Below are 26,116 nucleotides of genomic sequence, written 5' to 3' on the forward strand. Positions count from 1 at the left end.
GGACCTTTGGTTCCGCCTTCCCTGTGACCTTGGGCATCTCACTTTGCCTCTCAGTGCCCTGCTTCCTTGTTGAGGTATGATCAGGAGCTTGCTAAGTTGCGCAGTGCGATGGAAGGAGGAGGTGAGTGCTCCAAACTCTAGTGATTCATTATAGTAGCAAAAAGGAAGACATGAGTGCAAACAGCTGTGTTTTGGCTGGTTGTGTTTTAGCTGCAGGAGAGGGGGTTGCTGTCACTCCCCTTCCACTACAGCAGTGGAAGGGCAATGCAGTCAGCCAAGGAAATGCTGTTCCCCTGCTGGGGCACTGCTGGGATGGGTATCGGCCAGGCTCACTGGGAGCTGAGTGTTACTGTCCAGCTTCTGGCAGCCTGGCTGGCTTGAGTTGTTCGTGTTTGCACCCTACATGCTCTTAATAGGAATATTTTGAGACTGCTCCAAGTGGGTGTTGTTCCTCTTAGCCTGTTAACTCTTAGCAGGGAGCTCTTCAAAGATGAGAGGTTGCTGCTGCAAGACCCCACTGTGGTGGATGCTCATGGGAGGAACATTTACCACTGCACCCTGGTCCGCTTTCCCCTAGCGAGGGCACACCCCAGGCAAGATGGCAGCAGAAACGGTTCACAGCGGAAGTTGGCCGTGCTTCCCATGCCCGTCTTGCTTTCTTGGCTGCGGGTCACATGCTGGAGGCAGAGCAGTGCCTGGTAAAGAGCCTTTGAACATGCAATGCTCGCAGTCTGGTAAAGGTGGGCAAAGAGTTGTGCTTTGCTGCAGACAGGCTTGCATTTGCTTGTGCTGTATTTGCACATTGCCATGCAAAGCAGCATCTTGCAGGATGCACTCGCTTTAGCTTGCCACAGCTGGAAGTGAAGTGTGGACATGGACAAAGGGGTGGGGGGGGGGGGTGCTGTGCCACTGGCCAGAAGAGCGGCTTGCAGCCTGCAGAAGACTTTGGAATAGTGAGTGCAGGAAGGAAGTGTGGTGTAGCGGCCTGGCTGAGACTTTTCTACTGTAGAGTTGGGCTTCTTGAGAGCTTTCTGGACTTGCAGGGTATGGATTGACAGGTCCTGGAGGGCAGCAGTGTGTCCTGCTATAGACTTGTACTGAACCCTGAGCTCCTGCTTGACCATAAAATCACTTTCCTTTTAAGAATGACTCTCTACTTAAAACAGATAAGTGTGTAGCTAAGGCTGGACAGAGGAAAAACCTTATGAACTAACAGTGGCATCTTTTGTCGGAATAGGTAGATCTGTCCTTGTGTTGCTCAGGGCAAACAGAGTTTAGTTGGCTCTAGCCTGTCTCTTTCCCCTTGTAAATGTGCATAGCGGGCAGCCGAACGGGTGCCAGGCTTTCTAGCTGCCCTAAATGTGACAGAAATGTATTCAAAGTTCCTGCTTTCAATAAGTGCTGCTCTACTTCCCGAATGCAAAAAGCCAGTTTGGTTTACGTTAGTGAGGCAGGTCAGGTTTTCGTGAACCTCAATGGCATTATGCTGTTCTCTGTGTATAGAATTGACTCTGGGTGAAGTGAGCAGGAGTTTTTCATGCTGCCAATTCTTAGCCTAGGAATGACCCAGTGATTAGGCTTTGAATATGGGAGTAACATGTGCCAAGAAGACAGCCTTCCTCTCAGGCTCTGCCAACACTATTGGAACCAAAGTTCAAATTTAGACCCAATCCACCAGCTGTGGGTGTCTTAAAATGCTGGACTCAATTGGGGGCATAATTTCAACATCAAGTGCCTCATGAGTTTCTGTCACGAGGCCATGTCCCAGGGAGAGGGGTTTCCATCAGGAAATGCACCAGGCCTTATGCCAAAAAATAGGCCCATGAAGAGAATCTTGCTTAGACACAATTAGTGTGTCTTCATGTTCTGTTTTGCTAATTACTTTTGGCAAGTAATTGCTTTCACTTGTGACTTCTGCTAGTGCAAAGGCCCTCAAGCCTCTTTGACAGAGTCCAAGATGTGGATGCTCCTAATAGGAGTTCTCAGAGGCTGGAAAGATAGTTGGATCCCTCATCCCTTTTGGTGATGAGAAGAGAGACATGCAAGGCTGTCAGATGACATAAACTTCCTTTCTCCAAAATGGGTCAGAGCTGGAGTACAAAGCGCTCCTAGTAACGTTGCTACCAGCAGACTCCCTGGGGCTTTGCTGCAGCCTTGTTTCTGCTTTTTTACTTTCTGGAGCATCTCAGCTTTATGGAAAAAGCTTTAAGTACCTTGTCGCAGCAGCAGGTTGAAGTCCATAATTGATCTCTGGGAAGTCCTTTAACACTTACCTATAGTGAAGCTTTTGAAAGTAGCATAGGCTCAGGGTGATCTCCAGAGAAAAGCGTACCCAATCACATGCAAGCTCCCTCTGGCCTTTCCTCCTGGGAGCCTATAAAGGTTATAGAGTTATTCAGCATATTCATTTCTAACTTCCTGTTTTAAAAGTGAAAGAACGATTCGTTTCATGTCTATAAGACTGAAAATTGACAAATAATTAATGTCCTTTTGACTAGGAATGGGTGTTCAGTTAAAATCTCCAAAGTCAGTCTTGTAAAATTGGCTCATGGAAACTACTTTAGATGTACTGGATAATAAGAACATTAATCTAAACACATTTTGCATAGAAAGCCCAGCTAATTGGGCAGAGGATTATTATTCATGATTAGTCAGAAACAAATGGATTCTGGTTAGTGCCCTTCAAGAGTCTGGAGCTAGCAGATCTTATCTTACATACGTTCCCCTTTTACTTGGAAACTCAAAGAGGAAAATCAGCTTTCTGCTTTTTCAAGCTCCCAGTTGGTTTCCTCAGCTGTGCAAGTTGCCAGTGAACCAAAGTGTTTCATTTTGGCTTGCTGGCGGTATTCTCTCTGTGTACCCCAGGCAGGAAACAGCCGTCAAGGCTGGAGTTAGCACTCAGCTAACTCTGGTTCCAGATGTCAGTCTGGTGAGTTCCCGCTTCCTTACCTGTTTGAATTCTTTAGAGTTATGAAGCCTTTTTACTGCAAAAACTTAAAATCACAGAAATATGTTGTTTTATTACCTGTATAGTAGGCCTGGTTGTTATAATTTCAATGTACTTTTTATTTATGTATACCTCTTTTTCTGAAGATTTGAAGAGACCATCTGCATTTTTGTGTCCACTCTGAGAAGTGCTTGCTTGGCTCTTATCTATACACATCTGCTCTGGAGGAAGACTGTTGCAGAGGAGATTAAATAAAGAGATTTTTGCAGACATTCTTGCTGCACTGAGGCTCAAATCTCATGAAACTCAAAGGGAGGCCCAAGACTGCTGAAAGATGAGGTTTTTGGCCCGGATGAATAGCCACCACTGTGTGGGCCTCAGGAAGCACACCTGCCTGAAAAGTGAGTTGTGACTAGAGAACGTAGCCTGGAATCTGGGCAGGACAACATGCACTTTATTAGCATGGTCCAGTTGAAATCCTGGCCTGGAGGACAGTGACCTGCAAGCGGCAGGCCTCAGGGGAGGGGATTTTCAAGGGCAGGTGCTGCGCTGCCAGGACTTGCTACCTGACTCCTGTTCATCCTTGGCTTCCCTGGAAGTGGCGGTTCTTGCCGACAGTGGTCTTGCTCTTGTCTCTTCTTCTCTGACTATTTTCCTTCCTTTGATTGTGCTGTTTCTCTGTTCCCATCCTGTCCTCGCTGTCACCTTCCATCTCCTCTGAGGTCTGAGATCATAGATGGATGCTGCCTAGGAGCCCCTTCGACATCGAAACGCGTCTTAGGTCACTTGGGGTCTATGAGACACTCAGATACAATTGCAGGCAAATGAAACAACAGGAGCCCCACAAAGGCTCACAAACACCCTGCTCCAGACTCGTCGTAATTTCTACATGCCGAGTTATTCGGTTTTGACTAGGCCATGATCACATGAATGCCTGTGACGTGTGACAGTGCTGGAAAGCTAGTTGCTTCTAGGCATGTAGCTGCATTCCCATGGCTAAGACATGCCTTGGCCCTGTGCTGTGCCGGCTTTGGCTGTTGCAATGTGGAGGGCAGCAGGGTTGTGTATATGCTTGGTGGGGCAGGGGCAAGTCCAATTGGGGTCCAATTTAAACAGGCCTGCAAATGCTTCTCTAATTACATGTTAATTGCACTCAGGGATTATTTTTATAGAGCCTTATTTTAAATTATGCCAGTGCAACTTCAGCGCATATTTAAAAAACCTGAAGTAGCGCAGGCTTTGCATCCAGCCTTCAGCAGGTAGAAGCCCATTGTAGATAGTGTGCAGTGTGTATAGATGAATCTGCTGCTGAAGTTTGAAATCACACTGCTTAGTCTAGCGTGCATGTTGACAGACTGGTTCTGGCCAGCATTTAATTCTCCCTGAGCTAGTTCAGCTCCTGGACTGACACCACCCCCCCACCCGCCCCACGCACCTTGTACAAAGCAAGATTGACTGTGCTGCGGGTCCGTAAAGACCCATCCTGCTCTCTGTGGAGTTGCTAGTCACATCTGGTCCTTCCCTTTAAAACAGGTATCTGTAGGTGCACCCAGAGGACCTCAGTGGTGTTTGTTCCTCGGGAGAGGACTAGACTGTTCTCCTGTTCCCTAAACCTATCAGTGCACGGGATACTCTTAACAGAGCTAGCCCCAGTGATACTGCAAAACAATTCTTCCAGACTGCGTTGCCAGGTTTGGAGTGGGTGAGAGGTTCACTTAAGTCTGGGTGGGACTTCTGTGTATTGTGACATTGCTCTGAGACATGCTGCGGGGGCTGAGCACTTGTTGGCAGGGGAGCTGACAGGGCCTGGCTTCTTTCCCTGCTTCAGGACGCACTGGGAACCTTGGAGGCACTGACCTGCTGCTCCAGTGCAGGAGTTGGGGTCAGACATCCCGTATCTGTACTGACGACATAAAGCTGCTTCTCCTGTGTCACGTTGGTCCAGAGAGCAGCTCTAGGTGTCCCCTGGCCAGCAGCAGACAGGACTGCTATAGCTGAGCTTGGCATCTCTTGTCCTGCCACTGCTGGAGATACAGCTCATATTTGTAAGGCTAAGTGCTCCAAGGATGTCTGATGGTGCTTGAGTTTGTGCAGCTTCCAGGAGTCTGGATAGCTGCCAGGTCTCTGCGCAGTCTCAGTCTTCATCTCCCCTTGCCTCGGCCTCTGTGCCTGCGCCCCTCCATCAAGTCTGGGCTGATCCTACCTCCTGCCGCTCGGGATGTGGAGATGGTGACGTGGTGATGCTCTCGTGCCAAATCTCTCATCCACCTTTTATATCTAGCCTGAAGGAAGAATAGGACAAATGCACCCAGAGAACCAAGCTAACAAAAGGCTCTGGGCTTTTTCAGTTGGGCAGCAGTGCTGTTCAGCCTTCCTGGGAAAACGGCTTCCTCTGCCTCCTTTCAATACCCAGTGATCCCGAGGAAGGGATTTACCTCTCCCCTTGAACTAGTGGGCTATTTACAGCTGCAAACTGAGCATCAGGCCTCTGGGCTGGGCAAACCACCTTGCACTTCTGAGTCCCTTGAGGATGTCTCCCTGATGACCAGCTTTTTGCTGGGAGAGCAGAAGGATGCCTGCCTGCTCCTTGAAAGGGCAGTGTTCTCTGGTAACGAGGGTGAGTATAACATGCTAATGACACGCTTATAAATGCTTTGGGGCCTTGGCATTGCCAGGCTTGGGTTCTGGTTCTTGTTTCTGCATATTGCTGTGTGCGTCCTTAGTAATTTGTCTTGGTTTCATCTCTTAGGTGCTTTCTTCTTGGCCCGGGGAACTGAATATAGTGTGGTCTAGCCAGGCTGCTCTGCTGCCTCTCCCTTCAGCCGTTGGAGGGGTTTGTCTGATGACTTTAGAGCATTTCTTTTAAGGAGCTGGCACATTTTTCAGAATTAGCTTTTCCCTTTGAGTGCTGTGCCACTGGGATGCCCAGGTCCAGGGTTTTTAGTTAAGGCTTTTAGTTCAGCTCCCTCACGTTGTTGTCTCTTGACTTTTGTCCTCTCTTAAAAATTGTAAATGGCTAGAATTTCAGTCACTTGCAGTCATGTTGTTGTTGCCTGCCCTTCTTAACTACTTCCTCTGTGTTGGATAGAAGCAGATTGAGAGGTGTCTCTCCTGATTGTTTTCAAAACCTTTCAGTATTATTTTGGGCTGGGCTTGATCTAGTTTCTGTTTATTTTATAGCTTTCTTTTACAGTTTGATCAGTGAACCAAAAAATCCACGTTTTTGTCTATTCTGCTTCGGTTGGCTGGTGCAGAGCTGCCTTTGGCTAGTCCCAAGGCGCGTGCAGTGCCATACGTTTTTTTTCTAACAGGCCACCTAGAAGAGCAGGGGACAACTCCCTTCAGAAACATTTTAATGACCTCCTGTATGAAATTCAGAGTGCTTGGAAAGAAAACAAGGGCCCTGCATGTGAACATGTGGGTTTGACTTGGTCAACACATGCCCGGATAAAGGACTTTGAGGAACATCTCTGTCATGCCAGGTAGCTTTGCGTGTACCTATTGAGCAATAAATTTATTACTTCAGCCATAAATTCCTGTGGCTTTGTGGGAAGAATTATATGATAACGCGTCTGTCCCTTGGTTTCCAGAGTTCTCCAGTCGGAATCTTGTGAGCACTACAAGAATGTGCTTTAAAGAGAGTAAGTGATTGGCAGGCTGTTGAGTTTTTCATATCTGATATGAATTCAAATCGTCTCATCCAGGCTTTCTTTGGATGGCTGTGTGCACCTGGTGTGGCTGTGGTCTGAATTGTAATGCAGGATGTGGTGAGGAGGGACACCAAGTTATTCATGGTCCCCTTTCCTAGAAGATGTCTGTCATGATAGCCCCTGGCTCTGCTTGCAGCTTCATGATATGCTGGATGGACACAGTGATCTTGCTGGGTATCCTTGCAAAGGATGGCCTGTTCCCTCGGGACAGCAGTTGGGAGGGAGCAGCTCCAGATGCTGTGAGTGTCATCTGCTTAGTTTGTTTGCTGCTTGCTGGAGCTCCTGGGGCCTTGTGAGCCTGTGAGTAACCATCTGACACTGCCGAGCCTGAGCTGAAGCCACCTCTGAGAGCCAGGGCTATGTCTGCCAGGCCCGGCCACCTGCTTGGAAATCTTGTGGGAGAACCTCAAGGGGAAACTGCCCTTGCTCTGGCCCACATGCAGAGAGGCCATGCAGCCTCTCTGTTTGTGCAGGGGAGCCGGTCCGTGCTCCTCAACACCTGCTCCTGGAGAGCCTGAAGTTACAGGGGTGGACCTGAGCACAACAAACTATTCTATTGCCGGGGCTTTCAGCTAAATGCCATGGTACCCCTCAGCTAGGGATCCAGCTTGTGCCATAGCATCATGTACATTCTTCTTGCTTCCACTTCAGCTGCATGTGGCATCTCTGCCTCGGAAAAGCACACGCAGTTGGGAAGGAGCAGCCCGTCAGCCTTGGATTGCGGTGGTGTGGCAAGATGGGCATCTCTGGCAGGAGGCAATATTTCTATAGCTGTTTGATGAAGAGCAGCAGTGCGCACTAGAGTGCGCGCAGGCATCTCTGTGCTAAAAGCCAAGCCGCTCTCTCTGTGGTGCCAGGTGAGCTGTGGCTCCTTGCCATGCACTGGGTGAGATGGCTCTGAGATGTCTGTGATGGCGCTAAGTTAGAGTGGCTGAAAGGCTTTCTGGGCAGACCTCAAGGTTTCCATCTTCTTTGATTTCTCGCTTGCTTTTGACACTGAATACACCAAGTGATTGGTCTCCCTTGACTTTTAACAACCGTTCTTTCATAGCTCTTCTACTTTTCAGACAAGGGCCCTTGCACCATCTGCACAGTGGAAAGCACAGTGGCCTCACTGGTCCAGGCTTGTGTATCAAAGAGGTTAAAAATCTGTTGGGAACCTCCCTGGAGTAAATCCAAGCTCACTTTTAGTGAGCCTAGTTCCCTTTTGCTGCCTCCTGGGAAGTAGTCCATGGACACCCAGAGGTCTGAAGTGGTAGATGAAAAAACAGCTCTCAGCAGTGCTGCTATATGAAGTTTAATGCAGGTAGGTAGAAAATTTCAGACTGGTTTAAAGGAAAAAATGTAAAACAAGCCTAGTGGGGAAAGCTCTGAACAGAGGCCGAATACATCTAGGAAGTCAGCACAGCAACTTTGTTAAAATAGCAGTGTTCTGCCCTGTCCAGATCTTGGGGATGCTAATATTAGCCCATGATGCTTTGGCAGGGCATTTTTGTGTTGCTGACTTTTTCTAGCACAGAACAGCATGACCAGACTGTAAAATGACCTTAGGAGGTGCCAGGTTTGTAGCTGATTTGGATCAGATTAGATGTTTGCAAGAGAAGAATTTTGTTGTGAAACATGCAATTCCCAGAGGTATTTTGGTCTTTCCCCTTAGCTTTTGAACATGTTGGGCAGCTTCATTTAACATTTATGGGAGCGCAGAAGGCTGTAGCTTGTCTCAGTGAATGGTGATACCTGCCTTCGCTCTCTGTAGGCCCAGTTCCTGCTAGTTCATGTGCTCTATCAGGCAGAGCTTTATATTGATTCCTGCTTGGGAGAAAAAGGGGACTTCAACCTCATTAGGAAGGAGCAGCAGGCATAGCCTTGCCAATGCTGACGCGCTGCAGTGGGCTGTTCCCCTCGCCGAGCAGGCCTGCCGGGCTCTGTGTGGACTGCGTGTGCAGGCAGGACTCATCTTGCCTGGGGGTTAGTGGTGCTGGACCAGCCTAGTGCCATGCTAGTGGCTGCTCAGCCCTCCCAACAGCAGGGCTAGCGGCGTTGGCAGAAATGACCCAAGAGGACAGGGCAGGATATGCACGTCTTGGGTGTGATTTGTTGTCCAGACTGTCAAAGCATGTGGAAGTTCTCAGCTCAAAGCAGGTTTGAGTCAGGAGCAGGCAATTCTCGGGTCAGGAGGAGGCATTCAGGTTAAATATTGGCGTTAGCTGTCTCCTTGTCTGCTCCTTACAGTGTCCCAGCACTGAGTCATTCTGGATATGATCATAGCAGTAAGCACTAGTGTCCTGGACAAGTCTGTAACACAGAGTAGGCCAGAGTGGTCCATTTCTTTCCAAGGAGCCTGGAAAGGAGGGTTGTGCTTGGAGAAATCTGCACTGGAATAGGATAGGAGTCTTCATTGTGTAGGCTTTTGTTTGACTTGCCTCTGACATGGCATTTGCATTGGTCTGAGAAAGCAGCATCTGTCGCATTTGGAAGTAATTTGCATGGAGAGATGGTGATATATGCCTGCCCATGTGAGGAGGTACCTACAAGCCTCAGAGGAGAGCTCAGCAGCCTGGAGAAGGATAGCACACATGCGCTGGAGCTATCAGCCGCAGGCCTGACCAGCGGGAATCCTGCACAGTTTCATTGGGCCGAGAGTATCGCTGCTCTGTGTGCTTCATAGGGATGCTGGAGAACAGGGCATGCTTCCTAATTTGGTGTATGGCCTTGGCTGAGCATTCACTTGAGAGAGCAGCTCATCCAGTGCAGCCAGGCCGCTCTGTCCTGGCTCGGGATGCGGTGACCGCAGTGATGGCACCAAAGAGGCCGTGCATCCGCATGTCCTCACGTCCTTGCCCTGCTGTTCAGCCATTCTTTAATTAGAAACACAGCGTTATGAGTAGGTTACGTCTTCCTCCATGGGCATTACCTGCGTGTTAATGTTTTTGGCAGCGCAAAAGCAACTGAAAGCCCATAGCTCTCTGGAGAGAAAAGCATTGCTTGCCCTGAGCACAGCATTGCTGCTGATCTCTCTGCCTCTCCTCATGTCACTCCTCATGTTTCGTGTTTAGGCTGGTGTGCACTAGAATAATGCATCTTGGCTGATCTCTTTTAACTAGGATATTTCAAAAGCATAACCTGTTAAAGTCCTTTGAAGGAAACATCGCGGCTGGTTGAAGAGGAGTTCTGGCTACAATCAGATACCAGCTTTGAAAGCCCTGAGGCAAAGAATGATTTTGCACATCATGTTAGATATTTAGAAGAGGAATTTTATATTCTCCTAGATAGATCTAACAGATCTCTTCTGCAACACTGAGCGAAGTTTGTGCCTTCCAGACAAGATCAGGGAAGCCTTTGCCTGGATCCTTCCTCGTGCCCAGCTGCTTTCACGCAGGTAGCAAACAGTTCTGAGAGCTGTTGCTGGTGATCAGTAGTAACTACTGCTGCTGGCAGAGACGTCTGCATGATCTGTGGATGTTCCTGTCCCTTCTCTGAGCCTCCTTGTCTTTTCAGTGCATCTGACCCTGTCTGGGATGTCTGCTATGTCTTGTCCTAGGTGCTGTATCTCTGGGGTGAGATGTGCTCTTTTCTGCACATCTGTGCAGAAAGCCACTGTTGGCTCACATCTGTTGTGAGTGGCTGTGCTATCTCAGTGGTATTGCACCATGAAATACGTGTCTAGATACAGAGGAGCGCTAAGAGTTTGTGATGGGAGAATGAGCCCTCCTGGAGAGGCGGCAGTCAGGGCTCCTACATGTGGTGCCTACAGCGGGGGAAGCAGCTCCTGAGTGTGCTTAGTAGAGCGGCTGCATGCAGCGAGCTCAAGGGCAAGTCACTGACCAAACCAAAGCTGTTCCCAGTTCGTCTGCCCAGAGAGTAAAGAGCTAGGCCCTTGGCCAGGTGCTGATTGAAGCGGGGCATGCCTGATAAAAGCACAAACCCTGCAAGACACTGTGTGAGGCAGTGACATTTAATATGATTAGAAATAGACTGCCATGGCAGACAAGAACAAATGGGGCTGCACTGTCCTGTTGAAGTGGGTTTCTAGCCTGTGAGGATAGGAAAATCAGGGACTAGTTTAACACAGTGGTGCTGAGGTCCCGCTTAATGTGCTGCACTGGCAGGGACACTTTAGAAGGAGACCATGCCTTGAATGGCTGTCATAGGGAGATAACTAGGTCACAAGGCTACGAGAGGGACTCTGCAGGGCTGGGGACAGCCAGTGATGAGCTCAAGGAAAGTGGCTCTATCTACTTGCAGGGCCCTGTTTTCTTCCCCTTTGCCTTCCCTTTTGTCTTGACTGAGGATGCTCTTGGTAATGTATACGCGGCTGGCGCTGGCATTCCCAGCTGTTCTTGGCATGCCTTTGCTCTCTGGCTTCCCCCAGCATAGCGTGGTCAGGAGCAGTGGACGGCCAGCCCGCTTGCCCACTCCAGGGAAGAAGAATCCCTTCTCAGCATGGGCTTTATGTTCCTTCGCCGATACAACTCTGAGAGACACAGGCAAGAAAAGGGTCAGCTAGTCCTCCAAAATGTTTGAGCTTTGGCTTGGGATTAGCCCTATCTAGAAAGCCTTGGAAGGAAGCAGGAGGATGGAGCTGAGCAGGAATAGTTGCACGGGAAGAAGGGCTGGATTCCTTAAGGCAGGCAGAGCAGTGAGATGTGAAATCCTTTACAGGAAATGAAGGGACCTAGCATTCTGGGGAGCTTTCCCCTCATGCTTTGGGATTTCCTTTGGGAAAGTCGCCTGGGATTTGGGATGAGTCCAACCTGCAGCAGTTGGCAGAATTGGGGTGGCAGGAACCAGTAGCAGGAGTCTGCCCTGGAGCCAGCAAGGAGGAAGAAATTTAAATCCATAAACACTTGTGCCATTGGTAGCAAGCTGCTGTCAGCCAGGACGGTGGGTCTCTCTCCTCCTCTCTGCATGCATCAGTGATGTCTCTTGTGCACTTGGCTGTGGAGGCAGCTCCTTCTCAGCCTGTTCCTGAGCTATGTTCAGCATTTCATGAAGACTCACAGGCGCTGTCTTTGCACAGATCTCATCAGATGCTTGGGGTTTCCCAGCCCGGTGGCCTCTGCGTCACTGACTGCTCTCCAGCTCTTCTGAACGTGCTGAGCCATTACAACTGGGATAAAAAGGCCATGAGGCAGCATCATCTGTTCCCAGCCCAAGTAGGGATCTGTACTTGGGATGTCCAGCAGCCAGCAGCCAGCTCAAACTGGTAGACAGCTCAGAGCTGGTCCCTATCTCGGTGTAATTCCACAGGAGCTGAAGTCTGTCCAGTGCTCGATTCTGTGGCCCTGCCTGCTGTTGTGCTGGCCCTAGCGCTTCTGTGACGGTGGGAAGAAGTGGTTCAGGGAGCTGAGCTACCCGGAAAGTGCCTCCATGTAGCTTTGAGCTAAATCATCAGAAACCATCATTATGGCCCTGTAAAAACACAGGAGGAACATGCATCTGGCATATGTGAAATTCTGGTCCTCCCTCTTCCTTCCCATTTTAAATAGGCTAGAAGAGAACTGGAAAAGGTTCAGAGAAGAGCAAAAGAGATGATGGCCCTTTAAAGAGAATAGGACTCTTCAGGCTGGGAAGAGACCACTGTTGCAGGGATACAACAGAGGTCTGTACAGTTGGGTGATGTTTGGGGAGGGGGATAAGCTTAGTTTTTATTAGAGGTGACTATAGACAGTTACCTGAGGTTCATCAAATGAAGCTGGTAGGTGACATAAGACAATGTGATTGAGTTGTGGCGCTCTCTGCGTCAGTGTTGTGATGCTAAAAGGTGATACAGGCACAGTACAGGAAGAGCAAGCTGGAGCCTGTGCTTTGTCCGTAAGCCTGTCATAGGAAGCAAGAGCAGCAAGTAGGGAGAGGAAAGCAAGACTGTAATTTCATGCGAGAAATAAATTACTGAGGGCTATTAAAAGCATATTCACATGCGTATACACACACACACACACACACACACACACACACACACACACACACACGTACGTGTGTGTGCATCCATATCATCTGTGGCTTGGGAAGTACCTTGACTTCAAACAGCTGGGGCTGGGAGAGCCTTCTGGACAGTAACTCGCTGCTCATGGCTTGTTTCTGTGCTGCTGGCCGCTACCAGAGATGAGCTATAGGGCTGCATAAGCCTCTGGGCTGAGCGAGTAAAGCTACTTTTATGAACTGCTCTATGAGGCTGGCCAGTCCCAGGTGCTGCAAGGCAAGCCCCAGGGTATCCTCCATGCCCTGGTGTGTCCGGGCTCTGGCTGGCGGCCTTCTGCCCTCTAGTGGGAAGGTTTGCAGAAAGTTGGTACTGTGCAGTACTTGAATGCAGTTTGAGACGTGTCCCGTCCTTCGTGAGCCCTGCTGAACATCTTGCATCTATCTCTCCAGGAGCCCAGCCTGTGAGGTGGATATCACCCAGAGAGGAAAACCTGAACTGGCAAAGTCAGGAGAAGCGCTGAAGAGCTGCTAAACTGCTGCTGTTTAGGGCTCAGCCCATGGTTGTGCATCTAAAAGGGGTAATAGTGTTGTCAAGGATGTGTAGCTGGGCAGTGCTGGGAAGGGTGGATGTGCTCCAGTTAACGTTTCTAGATGTCACGGCAGCTTCAGGCAAAGCCCAGGGAGCCTGGCTGATGCTGCTGAGAAAGCCAGTGCAAATGTTCAGGAAAATAATACTTACTGCACCGAGACGGAAAAAGCTGTCACATCCTAGTGGTCAGTAAGCCAAGCACTGAACAACCCAGGATACTGGTAGAGAAAACATACCAAATCTGCCCAAAGGGAGGGTGAGACCTGCCATTAAGGCTAACATCACATTAGTGGCCTGACCTAACATTCAAAGAGCCCTCATCGCGGCCCAGCTTTAAACTCCAGCCTTCAGCTTCAGCGTATGCTCCCAGTGGAAGTGCTTCTTGGCACATCTGTCTTCCTAGTGTCTGGGTCCTATGCAAGAAGAGATGTCGGAGGTTCCTTGTTTACACAGAGCTCAGGCTGCTTCTCTACCAGGCACCTTTTGCAGTCCTTGGTAGGTTTGGGTTAGTTGTGCAGCTGCAGTTTTCCAGGATGCTTCTAAAGCTGCCTCTCCCCTGCTATGTATGGTATACTCAGCTCTTTTTGCTGGGGCCACAGGTAGGGTCAACATTGCTTTCGTCTCCCTACATGTTATTCTCTCTGGGTATCACAGGCTTACAGGCAAAGTACAGGCTCTAGCCTGCACTGCCTGTGCTGTGCACACCTTCCCTTTTCATCCCATTTTACTTCCCCTTCTACCAGCCTTAGGAACTGTAGCTACGGCTGTGGTTTGTATTCCCCTGGCCCTAGGGGTTTTAGGGATGCGTGACACTCACTGAAACGCTAGCTTTAAAATGCAACAGCAAAACTAGACGCTGTGTGTGTTTGTGAGCACAGGTCACCTGTTGTGACCGTGACGAGGAAGGATGAATTTTCAAACAGCTGGAGCCAGTGCTCTGCTGCTGGACGTGGATTTCACAAAAAGCAAGTGTTTCAGGAGCTTCATGTTTCGAGATGAACTCACAAGCTGGTTGGGGGACAGTATTAAAAGTGTTTCATCAGACTTCTGAGCAAAAACTCCAAATAAACCATTTAACTAGAGAAGAGGGAATCAGCTGGGAAGCTGCAACACCTGGAGGGAAAAGAGAGGGAAACTGTACGCAGAGTAATGCTTTGAGAGCTTTTCAAAGTGTGACTTCAGTGTCTTCACTGTTTTGATATGCTGGAAAACTTCACCCGTGTGATTTTAATGCCATCAGATGAGAAACTTGGTAACTTCCAGGGTTTGCTCCTTTCTCTCTTTTTTTCTGGTCTCATCTTGATGTAATTGCTTGCAGTTCAACATTTCAGCTTCAAAAGTCAGTGCCTGCTTAGCTAAGGTGGATGTGAGACACACACATGTGCTTCTGTACACACCCACACATGTGCTTCTTAGCTGGGGTTGGTGTGGAGGAGGTGCACTCTTGCTTGGTACCAGCTGTAATAAGGAGAAAGAGCTGAGTAAGAAAAAAGTAGAAGCTACTTTATCTTATGTTGCACGTCTAAAAAGTACATGATTGTACTGTCAGGAAAGAGGATGTTTGGCTGACTGGCCATCCAAGCTAGTGGTGGAAAGAAGGCAGCAATTTTGGAGATAACACTAAGAAATGGTGGGTACCTCTCACCCGTAAATAACCAGTAATGAAGTGTAGGAGTACTGGCTTTACAGAATGCTGTCAGGACTCTCCTTTCGGAGCTCGAGTCCCTGTTGCCTTGTTGGTATCAGCATTACACAGTAGTGTTCACCATAACTTGATACAGGTGAAGTCCTTGCAGTAGTTCCACAGTTCAAGAGCAGTTGCTCCTTCTTATGTTCAATTATATGATCAGGCAGACCCAGATTTATAACTGGTCTACCAAAAAAACCACAAGTTCAATGATTTGGGGGATCAAAGAGCAATCAGTTCTGGGCAAAACAATGGGGAAGTTGCCGTGGGATTTGGCTGACGTATGCAGAGAGGAATACCATTCTGGTTGTCATGGATCAGTCCTGTCCTATAGAGATCTGCAAGGGTTTGCATGAGGCCCAGTGCCATCCAGTACTGGTGCTAAACACATAGAGGTAACGTAAGTCTGGGTGATGCACAGATCTGTTAAGCAGCAGGTCAAAAGAGGGCTGTTGGGGCAAGCCAAGCTGCTAGGAACACCCTTTAAAAACTGATGCATTTGAGTGCTGTAAATAAATACATTTAGTCTCCAGACATGCACGCTAATACTCATGGGATGGCAGATGGTATTTTAGAGAGCACTGTTTCAGAAAATGCTTTGGAGTTGCAGGGTATAAGCTATACCTGAGCTGATGAGATCTTTGGGTGCTGCAGGGAGGGAAGAGCAGTGGGTGGAAGGGGGTGACTACCTTTTGACGTTTAGTGTGGGAAGGACCAGGAGCAGAGTACAGGGTCCCCCAGTACGTAAAAGAGACGTTGAAACCAGACAGGGATGGAAAGGAGGAGAAGAAAGGAGCTTTAAAGTGCCTTATCAGAGACAGAGGACAAAGACTGCCAGCTGGACTTTTTATCCTTCAGTAGCCTCAAATTAAGACTGGATGTCTTTATGGAAGTTTTAATCTTTTTGGGGATAGCTTTGCTATGCAGGTAGCTACCACAACTAGATCAGTGCTGTTGGGAGGATTTGAGTAGATATACTATCCTTGACTTACATGTTCAAGCCTCATTCCTCCCTGTGGCTGATCTAGAGTAGGGAAAGCCAAGGCTGCCACTGATTAGTAAATGGTGTTAGCTAACCTTAGCCTCCCTGCACATTTTTCCCTAGCACAAGAACAGGTCAATTCTTTTAGTCTTTTATTTTGGTGATCCTGATTGATTGATGAAGGGGAGAGAATAACAGTTACCTCCTCCTCATATCAATCAGTTATTCCTCACTTTACAGGGGGAATAGGATAACTGATGCCTGAGAAATGCGATAAACCGTTGGCCGAGACAAAGTGCTCAGCAGGACAGGGCGGCCTTGTACACCAGCTAGCTGGGAAGAGCACCTGGAGTTCAGGTGGTGACGACAGACAGATATGGGCCTGAGAAAGGGGAGGATGGGCTGTTTGATACCTGGGCTGTGCCTCTCACTGTGGCCATCGCTCCTTGATGGCACTAGGGGCAGTTTGCATCCCAGATCTGGGAGGGCATCTCATGACCACTGATTAGGAGATGGCTGTCCAGTACAGCAAGTAAATCACTTCCCTATTGCTGCTGTTTTACAATCCAGGTGCTACAGGAATTGTTGCTGATAAGTGGGTATCATTTTTGCTGGTAACTGGGTATCACTTGGCAATGGCCCTGATTTGCCACTTGATCTCTTAATGGTGTGCAAGGCAGCCTTTTCCTGTGGCTTACAGGGCATCCTGCACATGTGTCGCGCTTGTGGCAAGCCTCACCTCAGATACTTGCTGCCTCTGCTCCACAGCTTTTACCTTTGGCGTCTGCACCTCTCAGCAAATGTTTCTGTTCCCTCTGTCAGAAGAGACTCTCTGCCAGCAAGATGAAATCATCCATTTGGACGTGCCTCTTTATCCTACTGCTCTCCCTTCCTCAGCTCTGATCTCAAACGCTTCCCATTAGGCAGGGAACCCACTCTGGCCTCGTGCTAAGGGAGCTAAGTCTTGGAGCTTTAGATGGTTGGGAAGAGCTGTTTGCAGGTTCCTTTGCTGTGCTGGTGGGCTCAGCTCATGGGTGGTGAGATTCGCCTCCCAGCAATGCACAGCTGAGGTGCAGATAGGCTCAGGAACACCCTCTTCCCCTCCTCTGCAAGGGCAAAGCTGCCTGACAAGCCCATCAGACCAAATGGGTCAGCTTTTTGCAGAGTGTGTTCAGCTCAGCCCCACTGCAGTTCATTTGCACCCGGTGTGACACGCGAGTGTTGAGTGGATTCATGCTCATCTCTTGCTTCTGGTAAGGTTTGTTTTGCTGCTGTTTGGCTTGTTAATGCCCAACAGCATCACTTTCAAAGGTCAAGTCTCTTCAGAGTTTAGCCAAGCAGCTTGTATCTGTCTTCTTCTTAAAGATGCTCAGAAACCATTAAAGCAGTGAGCGTGCAAGTCGGGATTAATAAGCAAATTTATTGCCTGGGCCCAGCAGCAAAATCTGCAATTGCAAACTGCATCCTCCACTTGGAGGATGTCATTGCCTTCTGGCAACCCAGCCTAGTCGTGCTTCAGTGCAATTGCAGGTGATCATGCTCGGGGATTTGAAAATAAAGTCTTGGTTGTTGGAGTAAGTTGTTGCTTGTCTGTAGTCTCTGCCGACCTCAGATCAGAGGCTGCATTCAAAGAGCTCCATCTCAGAGCAGTCCTCCTAGGAGCCAATGCATGACTGGGTAGCTGCTGTCCCTGGTCTTTCTGGCAGGCACTCAGCCCTGTCCTCCCTGTCCTAGAAATGACCTGGTTTTCTTTGGCCAGGTTCCCTGCATCTTGCTCCTAACTATGCCAAAGTATGTCTGGGGAGCAGGGAGCCTGCCCTAGATGATGGGACTCCTTTTATCCTATAAGCAGGGGCCCAGAGCGGAAGGGTGGACACAGATGGGATCACCGAGTGCAGGGGTGGGGCGCGGGGGGGCTGCATCTGGGCTTTGTCTTAAGGCATCCAGCCTATGTGCAGAGAGATGTGCAGAGCTTGTTTGTACTCCCAGCTCACCGGCTTCTGATCCCTGTGATGCCCTGCTATTGGAGCACGGATGGAGCAGCGGAGCCACAGTCACAAAAGCAGATTTTTCTCCTGGGGGGAGGGGGGGAAGGTGGGCTGGTAGATTTGGGCCTCAGAGAGCACAATGTGTCAAGACAGAGGTATTCGGCTGTGGCCCGTCTGTTTTCCACAAAGCATAGCTGAAACCTTGGGTGCAGCACACGTCAGCAGAAGGCTCTTGGCTGCAGCGGTGCAGACGCTGAGCTAGGAATGCTGGTGTTGCTCTCTGTAAAAGTTCATCCAGCCTGTGCTTTGCGATGCGTCAGGTCTCCGTGGGAATCCTGTTGTGGGCTCCTATGCAGGAGCTCAGAGTGGCTGGCCGTCCTGGCTGTCATGGGCATCACCTTGCCCTTTGAGCGGCAAATGCAGCTGCTCTTGTTAGGCCTCGGGCTGCTTGGTGGGTCTTTCCTGGCCCTGCTGCTGGCTGCGCTGAGCCCCTGGGATCTGCAGTTGCAGGAGGCTTCCCGTGAGGCTGCTGCCTTACAGCTCCCCCTACCAGCTCTGCATGATGCTGTGCAGGGGATGAGCTGAGTTATCATGTCTGCATGGGAACATTTGCCTTAAGTCGAAGGATAAGAGTGGATTTAACTGCTTTGGTTTATAAATAAACAGCACTTGTGGCCAAGGCAGATTTAAGCAGAGCTGGCAACAGCATGATTTGGGAAGGGCTCTCTCCACCACATGGCCTGCTGCTGGACTTCCTGTTGTATGCTAATCCCTTAAACCTGCTTTAGCTCTGTTGATTTTCCTTCTTTCCTTTTTTGTCCCCAATGGGCTGCCTTGGTGGCACGTGAATGCCAGCGTTGGTCAGCCGAGCTCGTGCCTGCGGCTGGGCTGAGCAGTCAGGCTGTCTTCCAAGCGCCGGGTACCATGTGGCAGGGCCCTAGGGATGGTGGTGCCTGAATGCGTCCCCTTCTCTCTGTCTTACAGGCTCTGCAGTCTGCGCCTGAAGAAGCTCACAGTGCTGAAAGAGCTGGACAAAGAGCTGAGCTCCGTTCTTATCGCTGTGAAGATCCAGGTAGGCTCCTCTCCTTGCCGCTGCCCCATGGCAGCAAGCCCGTCATCATGCCTTCTGTGAGGATGTGCTAGTCTGTGCATGCCTTGCTTTGTGCCAGTGTCCCGCTCCTGCGTCAGCCGGCACCCTTAGGGCAGTTTTAGCTCCGAGGCAGGTGGGAGTGATGCCTCAGGACCAGCAGCAGCCAGCTGGTGCTGGCTTGCAGCAGGGAGGTCTGGTTGGGCCTCTGCTGCAGGACAGAGTGCCCCCTGCTGCCCTGCATGCCTCGGACAGCTTCTGCCTCTGGAGCTGCTTGCTGCTGGGAGCTCGGCAGCCCCTACCCGCCCTGGTCCCGACCCTATGGCCAGCCTCAGCACCTGATGATGTCTGGCAGTACCCTCTGTCCACATCCTCTCGCTGGGAAGCCCACAGGGGAAGGGAGGGAAGCCGGGAGGATGGCAGGGCTGGGCGAGGGATCGGGTGCCTCTGTGAGTGACTTCTGCTGACATTTGTGCCCTGTGTTGTCTCACCGTTGCCTCTGCTGTCCCCTCCCTTTCTCTGTGTACCCTGGCCTGGCAGGGCACCTCCACTCTGTGCTGGGCAGAGGGGAGAGAAAAGAGCTTTGTCACTAAGGGGAGAGGCTCTTTGCCCCCATCCTGCCAGCTGCAGGGAGAGACAGGGCAGTGGGGAAGAGATGGGTCTGTGGGTACGGACATGTCCTTTCCATCTCCCGCAGTACAGCAAGGAAGCGAGATGCCTTTTGAACACGCTGTCCCTGCCGTGTTTCCCCTTGCCCAGCTGGAATGCCAGTGCCCTTTCTTCATTCTTGTCAGCTGGCAGAAAAGCCGCTGATCCCATTGAAAGCACTGGGGGGGGGAGCTCAGCAGCTTTGTGCTCCTGCAGAGCTCTTTGTGCCACACACATTAGAAGCTAAATCCTGGATTAGCGCTGGAAGCTGCTGTATTAATGGCGCTCTGGGAGCTCTGGCGTTTGCCTTCATGGCAGACCTGGTTCACTTGCCTAGGAGAGTCCAGAAGCAAAATGCGAAAAAACGTGTTGCCTGGGGGAAGGGGAGTAGCAGGACACTGCGGTCCACATGCTGCTGGTCAGGCCTTTCCATCGCTATGTGTATGGTGTCGTTCAGGAGAGCCGAAAGCACTGGGCTTTGCCCCGCCAAGACCCCTGTCCCTCTGACATGGGCATTACTGAGGAAACAGCCTGGGCAGGAGCGAGCTGCCAACCCCTGGAAGTGAGGGAGCAATTGAGGCTGGGCCACAGGTGCTGACAGCCGAGAGCTGGGGGCCAGAAACCAGCTGGGTGGCTCCCATGCAGCCGGGAGGGCTGGGCTGCTTCTCCATTCCTGTTACCTCCTGCACTAGCTGCCCAGACTGTGTGTGCTCCTCTTCCTCCCCTGGGGTTCCTGTGTAGCCCCCTGTTATGCTGGGGCTGGCGTATGCTGTGCATGTGTGTCCTCAGCTGCATCCTCCCTCGTACACTGCAAATGTGAGGCTGTGAAAGAGGCTGCTCAGCAGGACTCCAGCTCTTTCAAACAGATCCCCCTGTTCCTGCCATGGGCCCAACCCTGTACCCTTCTGGCACAGGAGGTCAACAGGCCTCAGCAGTGACTGTTTGAGACCACATGGGCTCCTCCGTACAGGGCTGCTTTCCCTGCCAAGTAACTGAGGCTGCATTCAGATGAGGGGCCTCGGTCCGAACATGCTCACCTCCTCTCTGCATGGCCTCATGCCTATGGCTGCCTGCAGGCATAGGCTCCCTGCAAAGCTGAAGGAAACTGGAGGAGAAGGCTTCTGCCCACACCATCCTGTGGCTTGACACTCATCGCAAGAACGGGGTGGACTTGCGTATCTCCCCGATCTGCTTCCACCTGCTTCACTGGCTGCTTTGGCAGAGTTGGGGACTGCCAAGCCCTTCTGGAAGGCAGATGAGAGCTGTAGGCAGCTTCAGCACGGCCTGCCTACAGAATGGCCTCAGATGGAGCCCTCCCTCTTGTGCCTCTCCTAGGTAACAGATGAGTCATGCTAGCAAGAGGCTGTTTGAAGGCTGTCTCGTGAGTGTTGCCATCTCCATCTTTTGGATGGAAACAGAAGATGCATGTAATTTGTGGAGGACCTGCAAGTTCCCAAGGAGGCAGCTGGGGTCTAGCAGAAAGGGCAGCTAGGTTTTCTCTTGTTTCAGTAGTGGCTTTGCTGGGTTGAGGTAAGGCCCATTGGGAAATTGCTGCTCTGAAGGGCGGATTGCACAGAAAGAGCTCTGACCCTGCCTTATGCTGGATCTTGCACAAGGGCGACAACTCTAGGGCTGGAGACAATCCACTAGATGAGTGTGCGTGACCCAAAGGAGAGTGTAAACCTGTCTAGAATATCTGCTCTCCTTCTCACAGTGATCATGCCCTTCTGGTCTTAAAGGACAGCTTCCTAATATTATATGTGCTGTCATCTGCTCCTTCATCCAAGAAGACCTCTGACAAAGGATTAAAGGAAGATGTTCATGTCTACCAAACATAGTTATTCATCAAGGAGAAAATGTCTTATATGCTTTGGTCCTATTTCACCAATAGGTGATTTGAATACTTAATGTCCTAAATCAGTGACTTCCAGTGAGATAAAGTCTGGACTACTGCGAAAAGGGAACTTACTCTCACATCCCTTGAGTGTTTTTTAAACCTTTACCCCTTGTTATTTGTTTTAACAGCTTGGAGATGTCATAGAGCGTTTCCTACTGTGTACAGTTCAGCATGGCATTAAGAGCCCCAGATGTGCCTGCTTCAGCTCTGTAAAGGTGCAGAAAATGGTCTTGGCTTCTTAACTGTGTTTATGGTGTGAAGGCAAATATAGCCCTCCACTGGGCAGAGGGATTTCCAGTATCACAGAATCACAGAATGGTTGAGGTTGGAAGGGACCTCTGGAGATCATCTAGTCCAACCTCCCTGCTCAAGCAGGGTCCTCTAGAGCACATTGCACAGGATCGCGTCCAGGCGGGTTTTGAATATTTCCAGCGAAGGAGACTCCACAAGCTCTCTGGGCAACCTGTTCCAGGGCTCAGTCACCCTCACAGGAAAGTTTGTCCTCATGTTCAGATGGAACCTCCTGTGTTTCAGTGTGTGCCCGTTACCTCTTGTCCTGTCTTGTCCTTGCACCTCTGAGAGGAGACAGGTTCTATCTTCCCCGCACCCTCCTACGAGGCAGCTGTAGGCGGCAATAAAATCGCCCTTACTTTCTCTCTTCTGAGGTATGTCAGCCCCACTAGAAACCCCATATGGTTCTTAATTCCCCATTACTGATAGCCAGGTAGCAGCCCCCAGGTGCTAGTTTCTAATTTGTTTAATTGCAGCAATGCTGGTTTCTGCTGGGTGGATGTTTGCTCCTCGAAATGATCGGTGCTCCCTACCAGACATGTGAGTGCCATCTGTTTCATGAAACATAGGGTCCCTTGCAGGCTGAGCGTGAGTTTTAGGTAGTGGCTCTGCCATGCTGAGCCTCATGCATTTGCAGTGCAATATCCAGCTCCCTTTCTGCCCCGTGTGCTCAGCACTATGCTCCAGGGTGCCCGAGGAGCTGACCCTCTGACTGGGCTTTGACGTTGTGATCTCTCTTTCTTTGTGTGACCTCACAGGTCCGGTGTCTCACAGGACATGTTCTCAGCCACGATGCAGCATGCCAAGTCATTGCACCCATAAAGAACTGGCCAAGACCTAAAAAGCAGTTCAGGGATCTCAAGGCTCTACTGCTGTTCCCTTCTCCCCCTGCTGTGATAATGAACCAGCCTTCATCCCAGTCCTTGCAATGCTGTGTGCGTGTGCATTGGTGTTTCACTAAGGGCCGAAGCCTAGGGATGGAGCTGGGTGTGTTGCTCCCATAATGGCAAATGACGGTTGCACGCACAGTTGCAGCATTCACGAAACCTTCATGCTCTGGTCACATAACACAGGCTGTCTTCAGCTTTCCCTTGCTGTACTCTGTTCCCAGAAATAACATCTTTGGGAAGAATAATGGCACCAGTAGGTGTGGTGTGACGAAAGACTGAATCTTTGGGGGAAAGATTCTCTGCAACAAGCAGTAAATGGTAAATGTGCCAAAGTAAATGGTTATTATAGTCATGACCACCTATCATCTCTTATTAAAGAAGAGCTCGGGAATGAAGAGCCAGTGTGTTCTTGGCTCAGAAAGCTCATAGATGGTGATGGGGATCAAATCTACTTCCTCTCTTGTGGGGAGGAGATGGGGATCTTCTACTTCCCCTTGTATGGGGAAAGCCTCGCTCCTGGGACGGCCGCTGGGGATGGTGTTGCAGATGGCTCAGGCTAACCCTCTGGGGAACCGAGGAGAGTTTCCTTAGAGCTTGTATTTGCTACAGTATCAGTGAGAACTGTAATGCTGCATAACTGCAGGAAGGGTAGGCCTTTCTTGTTTCCCCTCTGTAGGTTTTTTCCTTGTTAGCCTGGGTAACGCCAGCAACAGAGGGGCAAGAAAGGCCTTCAACCTGAGCCACTCAGGCTTGCTGGTCCCTGCTGAAGTCCCCATCAGCAGAGCTTCCCGGGTGCTTGCTGGGTGGGTGAAACATGTCTGTTCCCATTGCCCTCCTCCTTGTTTGCTGCAGCTTGTTTGCAGCTTGTTTGCTGGTCTCTGTTCCTCTGCCACCTGCTTGCCCATGGCTAGGCTTCTCGTGCTGTTCACAGAGGAGGCAGGAGGAGCTGGGGGGGCGGGGGGAGGCTCTCATTTCACATTTATCTAGGAATAAGCTAAGCTGCTGGAGAGTCTCTGGTCACATCTGGCTTGGGATCCTGCTGGCCATGGCATCTGTCAGGATCAGGCTGGGAAGGGTGTGGGGATGCAGTGGGATCCTGGGAGGCAGTCGGATATATGGAGGGGAGGGACTCTGTTCCTTTGGATGCCTGAATGTATTCATTTAGCTTTGACCCATCTGCTCATTGCCCACAGCTTAAATTAAGGCGCGCTCAGAAAGGCAATGATAACTAATTTGTTGAAAACTGCTGTATTGGACTACCCCATGGCCTCCCTAGCCCAGGGTGTTGGCTTCCTGGCCCAAGCCTGGGGATGCAGGAGAGAGCTCCTTGTACTTGCATCTGTTCCCACAGCCCTCCAGGGACACAGCTGGTGGGTATGGGCCTGTTGATGGGTCCCTGAGTTGTGACCAAGAAGGTCTGGTGCACACAGACAGCATTCTTCATCCCCCAAATCATTGAGTTTCTCTGGGTCAACAGCCAAGCGCTAGAGGGAGATAATGAAGATGGGACAGAAGAAAAGGGAAAGGTGTAAGGATAAGCCGTGTGGATAGAGTACCTCTCTTCCTGCCCTGCCAAGGCAAGGAAACTTTTGTGTATGTGGATAGCTAAGAACTCTTGCCTGAGGAAGAACGACCCTCATGAAGTTCAACAAAGGCAAGTGCAGGGTCCTGCACCTGGGGAGGAATAACCCCAGCCACCAGTCTAGGGTGGGGGTTGACCTGCTGGAAAGCAGCTCTGCAGAGAAGGACCTGGGAGTGCTGGTGGACAAGAAGTTGACTATGAGCCAGCAATGTGCCCTTGGGGGCCAAGAAGGCCAATGGGATCCTGGGCTGCATTAGGAGGAGTGGTTGCCGGCAGGTGGAGGGAGGTGATCCTGCCCCTCTCCTCAGCCCTGGGGAGGCCACACCTGGAGTACTGTGTCCAGTTCTGGGCTCCCCAATGTAAGAGAGACTTGGAGCTGCTGGAGCAAGTCCAGCGAAGGGTTACTAAGAGGAGGAAGGGACTGGAGCATCTGTCCTATGAGGAAAGGCTGAGGGAGCTGGGCCTGTTCAGCCTGGAGGAAGAGAAGACTGAGAGGCCATCTGATCAATGTGTACAAGTATGCGAAGGGAGGGTGTGGAGAGGATGGGGCCAGACTCTTCTCAGTGGTGCCCAGTGACAGGACAAGAGGCAACAGGCACAACCTGAAACAGAGATAGTTCTGTCCAAATCTATGGAAAAACTTTTTTTTAACTGTGAGGGTGACAGAGCCCTGGAACAGGTTGCCCAGAGAGGTTGTGAGGTCTTCATCCTCAGAGATATTCAAAAGCCATCTGGACACGGTCCTGGGCAACGTGCTGTAGGTGACCGTGCTTGAGCAGGGGAGTTGGACTAGATGATCTCCAGAGGTCCCTTCTGACCTCAACCATTCTGTGATTCTATGAAACTAGGAATAGTTTTCCGCAAGACCAGCTGGGCAAGCAGGGGGAGTCCAGTTACCTTAGGGCATCCCGTTGTGGACCCGCAGTGCAATCCTACCAGCTGCACTTGGGCAGGGGCCTGCGCTGGGCCCGTTTGCTGTGTGGTGGGAGATATGCTGCAGGACCCATCTCTTTTCTGGCTGGGCTTTGTGTTAGTACCCTTTCCTTCCCTCACTGGCGCTGTCCGCTTGGCTCCCTTGATGTACTCTGGCCCCAGTGGTGTTCCTCTCCACAGCATCTGCATGCCCTGAGTATGAGGAACGAGATAAAGCAGAGCAGGCTTGGGACTAGCAAGCACTCCCTTGCAGATGGCCAGGGAGGAGAGGCCTTCAGTGGCTCAGGAGAAGCCATAGGCTTTCGTGGTGCTGACTGGTCTGTGTAAGGTGGCTCCACGAGACGAAACAGGGCTGAACCAAGGCGCCAGCTCTTTCTTGTGAACTGTGGACGCCATTTGCTTTATATGTGCTGTGCAGTTGAGTCTGTGGCCAAGACACTCTGGCTTAGTTGTGTGCATCTCCCACTCTTGTTGCAGGGTTCGAAGCGAGTTCTGAGATCCAATGAATATGTCCTCCCACCGGGCGGCCTGATGGAGACTGAGCTGGAGCTGACATTCTCCCTGCAGGTATCTTGCAATGCCCCATTCCCTGGGCTTGCTGGCATTGCTCAGATCATAACAGCCCAGAGCCCTGCTGCTGGCCAGCTGCTGCAGGTGCTTCAGGGGGTTGTTTTGCTGGGCAACAAGGACTTGGAGGAGGATGTTGAGTGCCCTTTGAGGGGCACTTCAAAGGTCAGCAGGTCAGACCCCACTGTCCATCAGTCCTGAGGAAGAGTCCCGTGTGCTACCATCTTTCTGTACTTTCCTTCCCCAGTACCCACACTTTCTCAAGAGAGATGGCAATAAACTGCAGATCATGCTGCAGCGGAGGAAGAGGTACAAGAACCGCACGATTCTGGGCTACAAGACCCTTGCAGTAGGCATCATTAACATGGCTGAGGTAAGGTGCTTGGCATGGCCTCC

At 50.6% G+C, this 26,116-nt stretch overlaps 1 protein-coding gene across 3 annotated transcripts in view; it reads left to right on the forward strand.

Annotated features, from left to right (window-relative positions):
- LOC104142969 (phosphofurin acidic cluster sorting protein 1) overlaps positions 1 to 26,116 on the forward strand; it is a 70,445-nt gene that overhangs the window by 30,090 nt on the left and 14,239 nt on the right. For all 3 annotated transcript variants that reach the window (XM_068940871.1, XM_068940872.1, XM_068940873.1), the window contains exons 2-4: positions 18,810 to 18,897; positions 25,631 to 25,720; positions 25,968 to 26,093. In XM_068940871.1, coding sequence (XP_068796972.1) covers positions 18,810 to 18,897; positions 25,631 to 25,720; positions 25,968 to 26,093 — 304 coding nt within the window. The remainder of the gene's footprint in view (positions 1 to 18,809; positions 18,898 to 25,630; positions 25,721 to 25,967; positions 26,094 to 26,116) is intronic.

Source organism: Struthio camelus, chromosome 3 (genome assembly GCF_040807025.1).
Source record: "Struthio camelus isolate bStrCam1 chromosome 3, bStrCam1.hap1, whole genome shotgun sequence".
Taxonomy (NCBI): domain Eukaryota; kingdom Metazoa; phylum Chordata; class Aves; order Struthioniformes; family Struthionidae; genus Struthio; species Struthio camelus.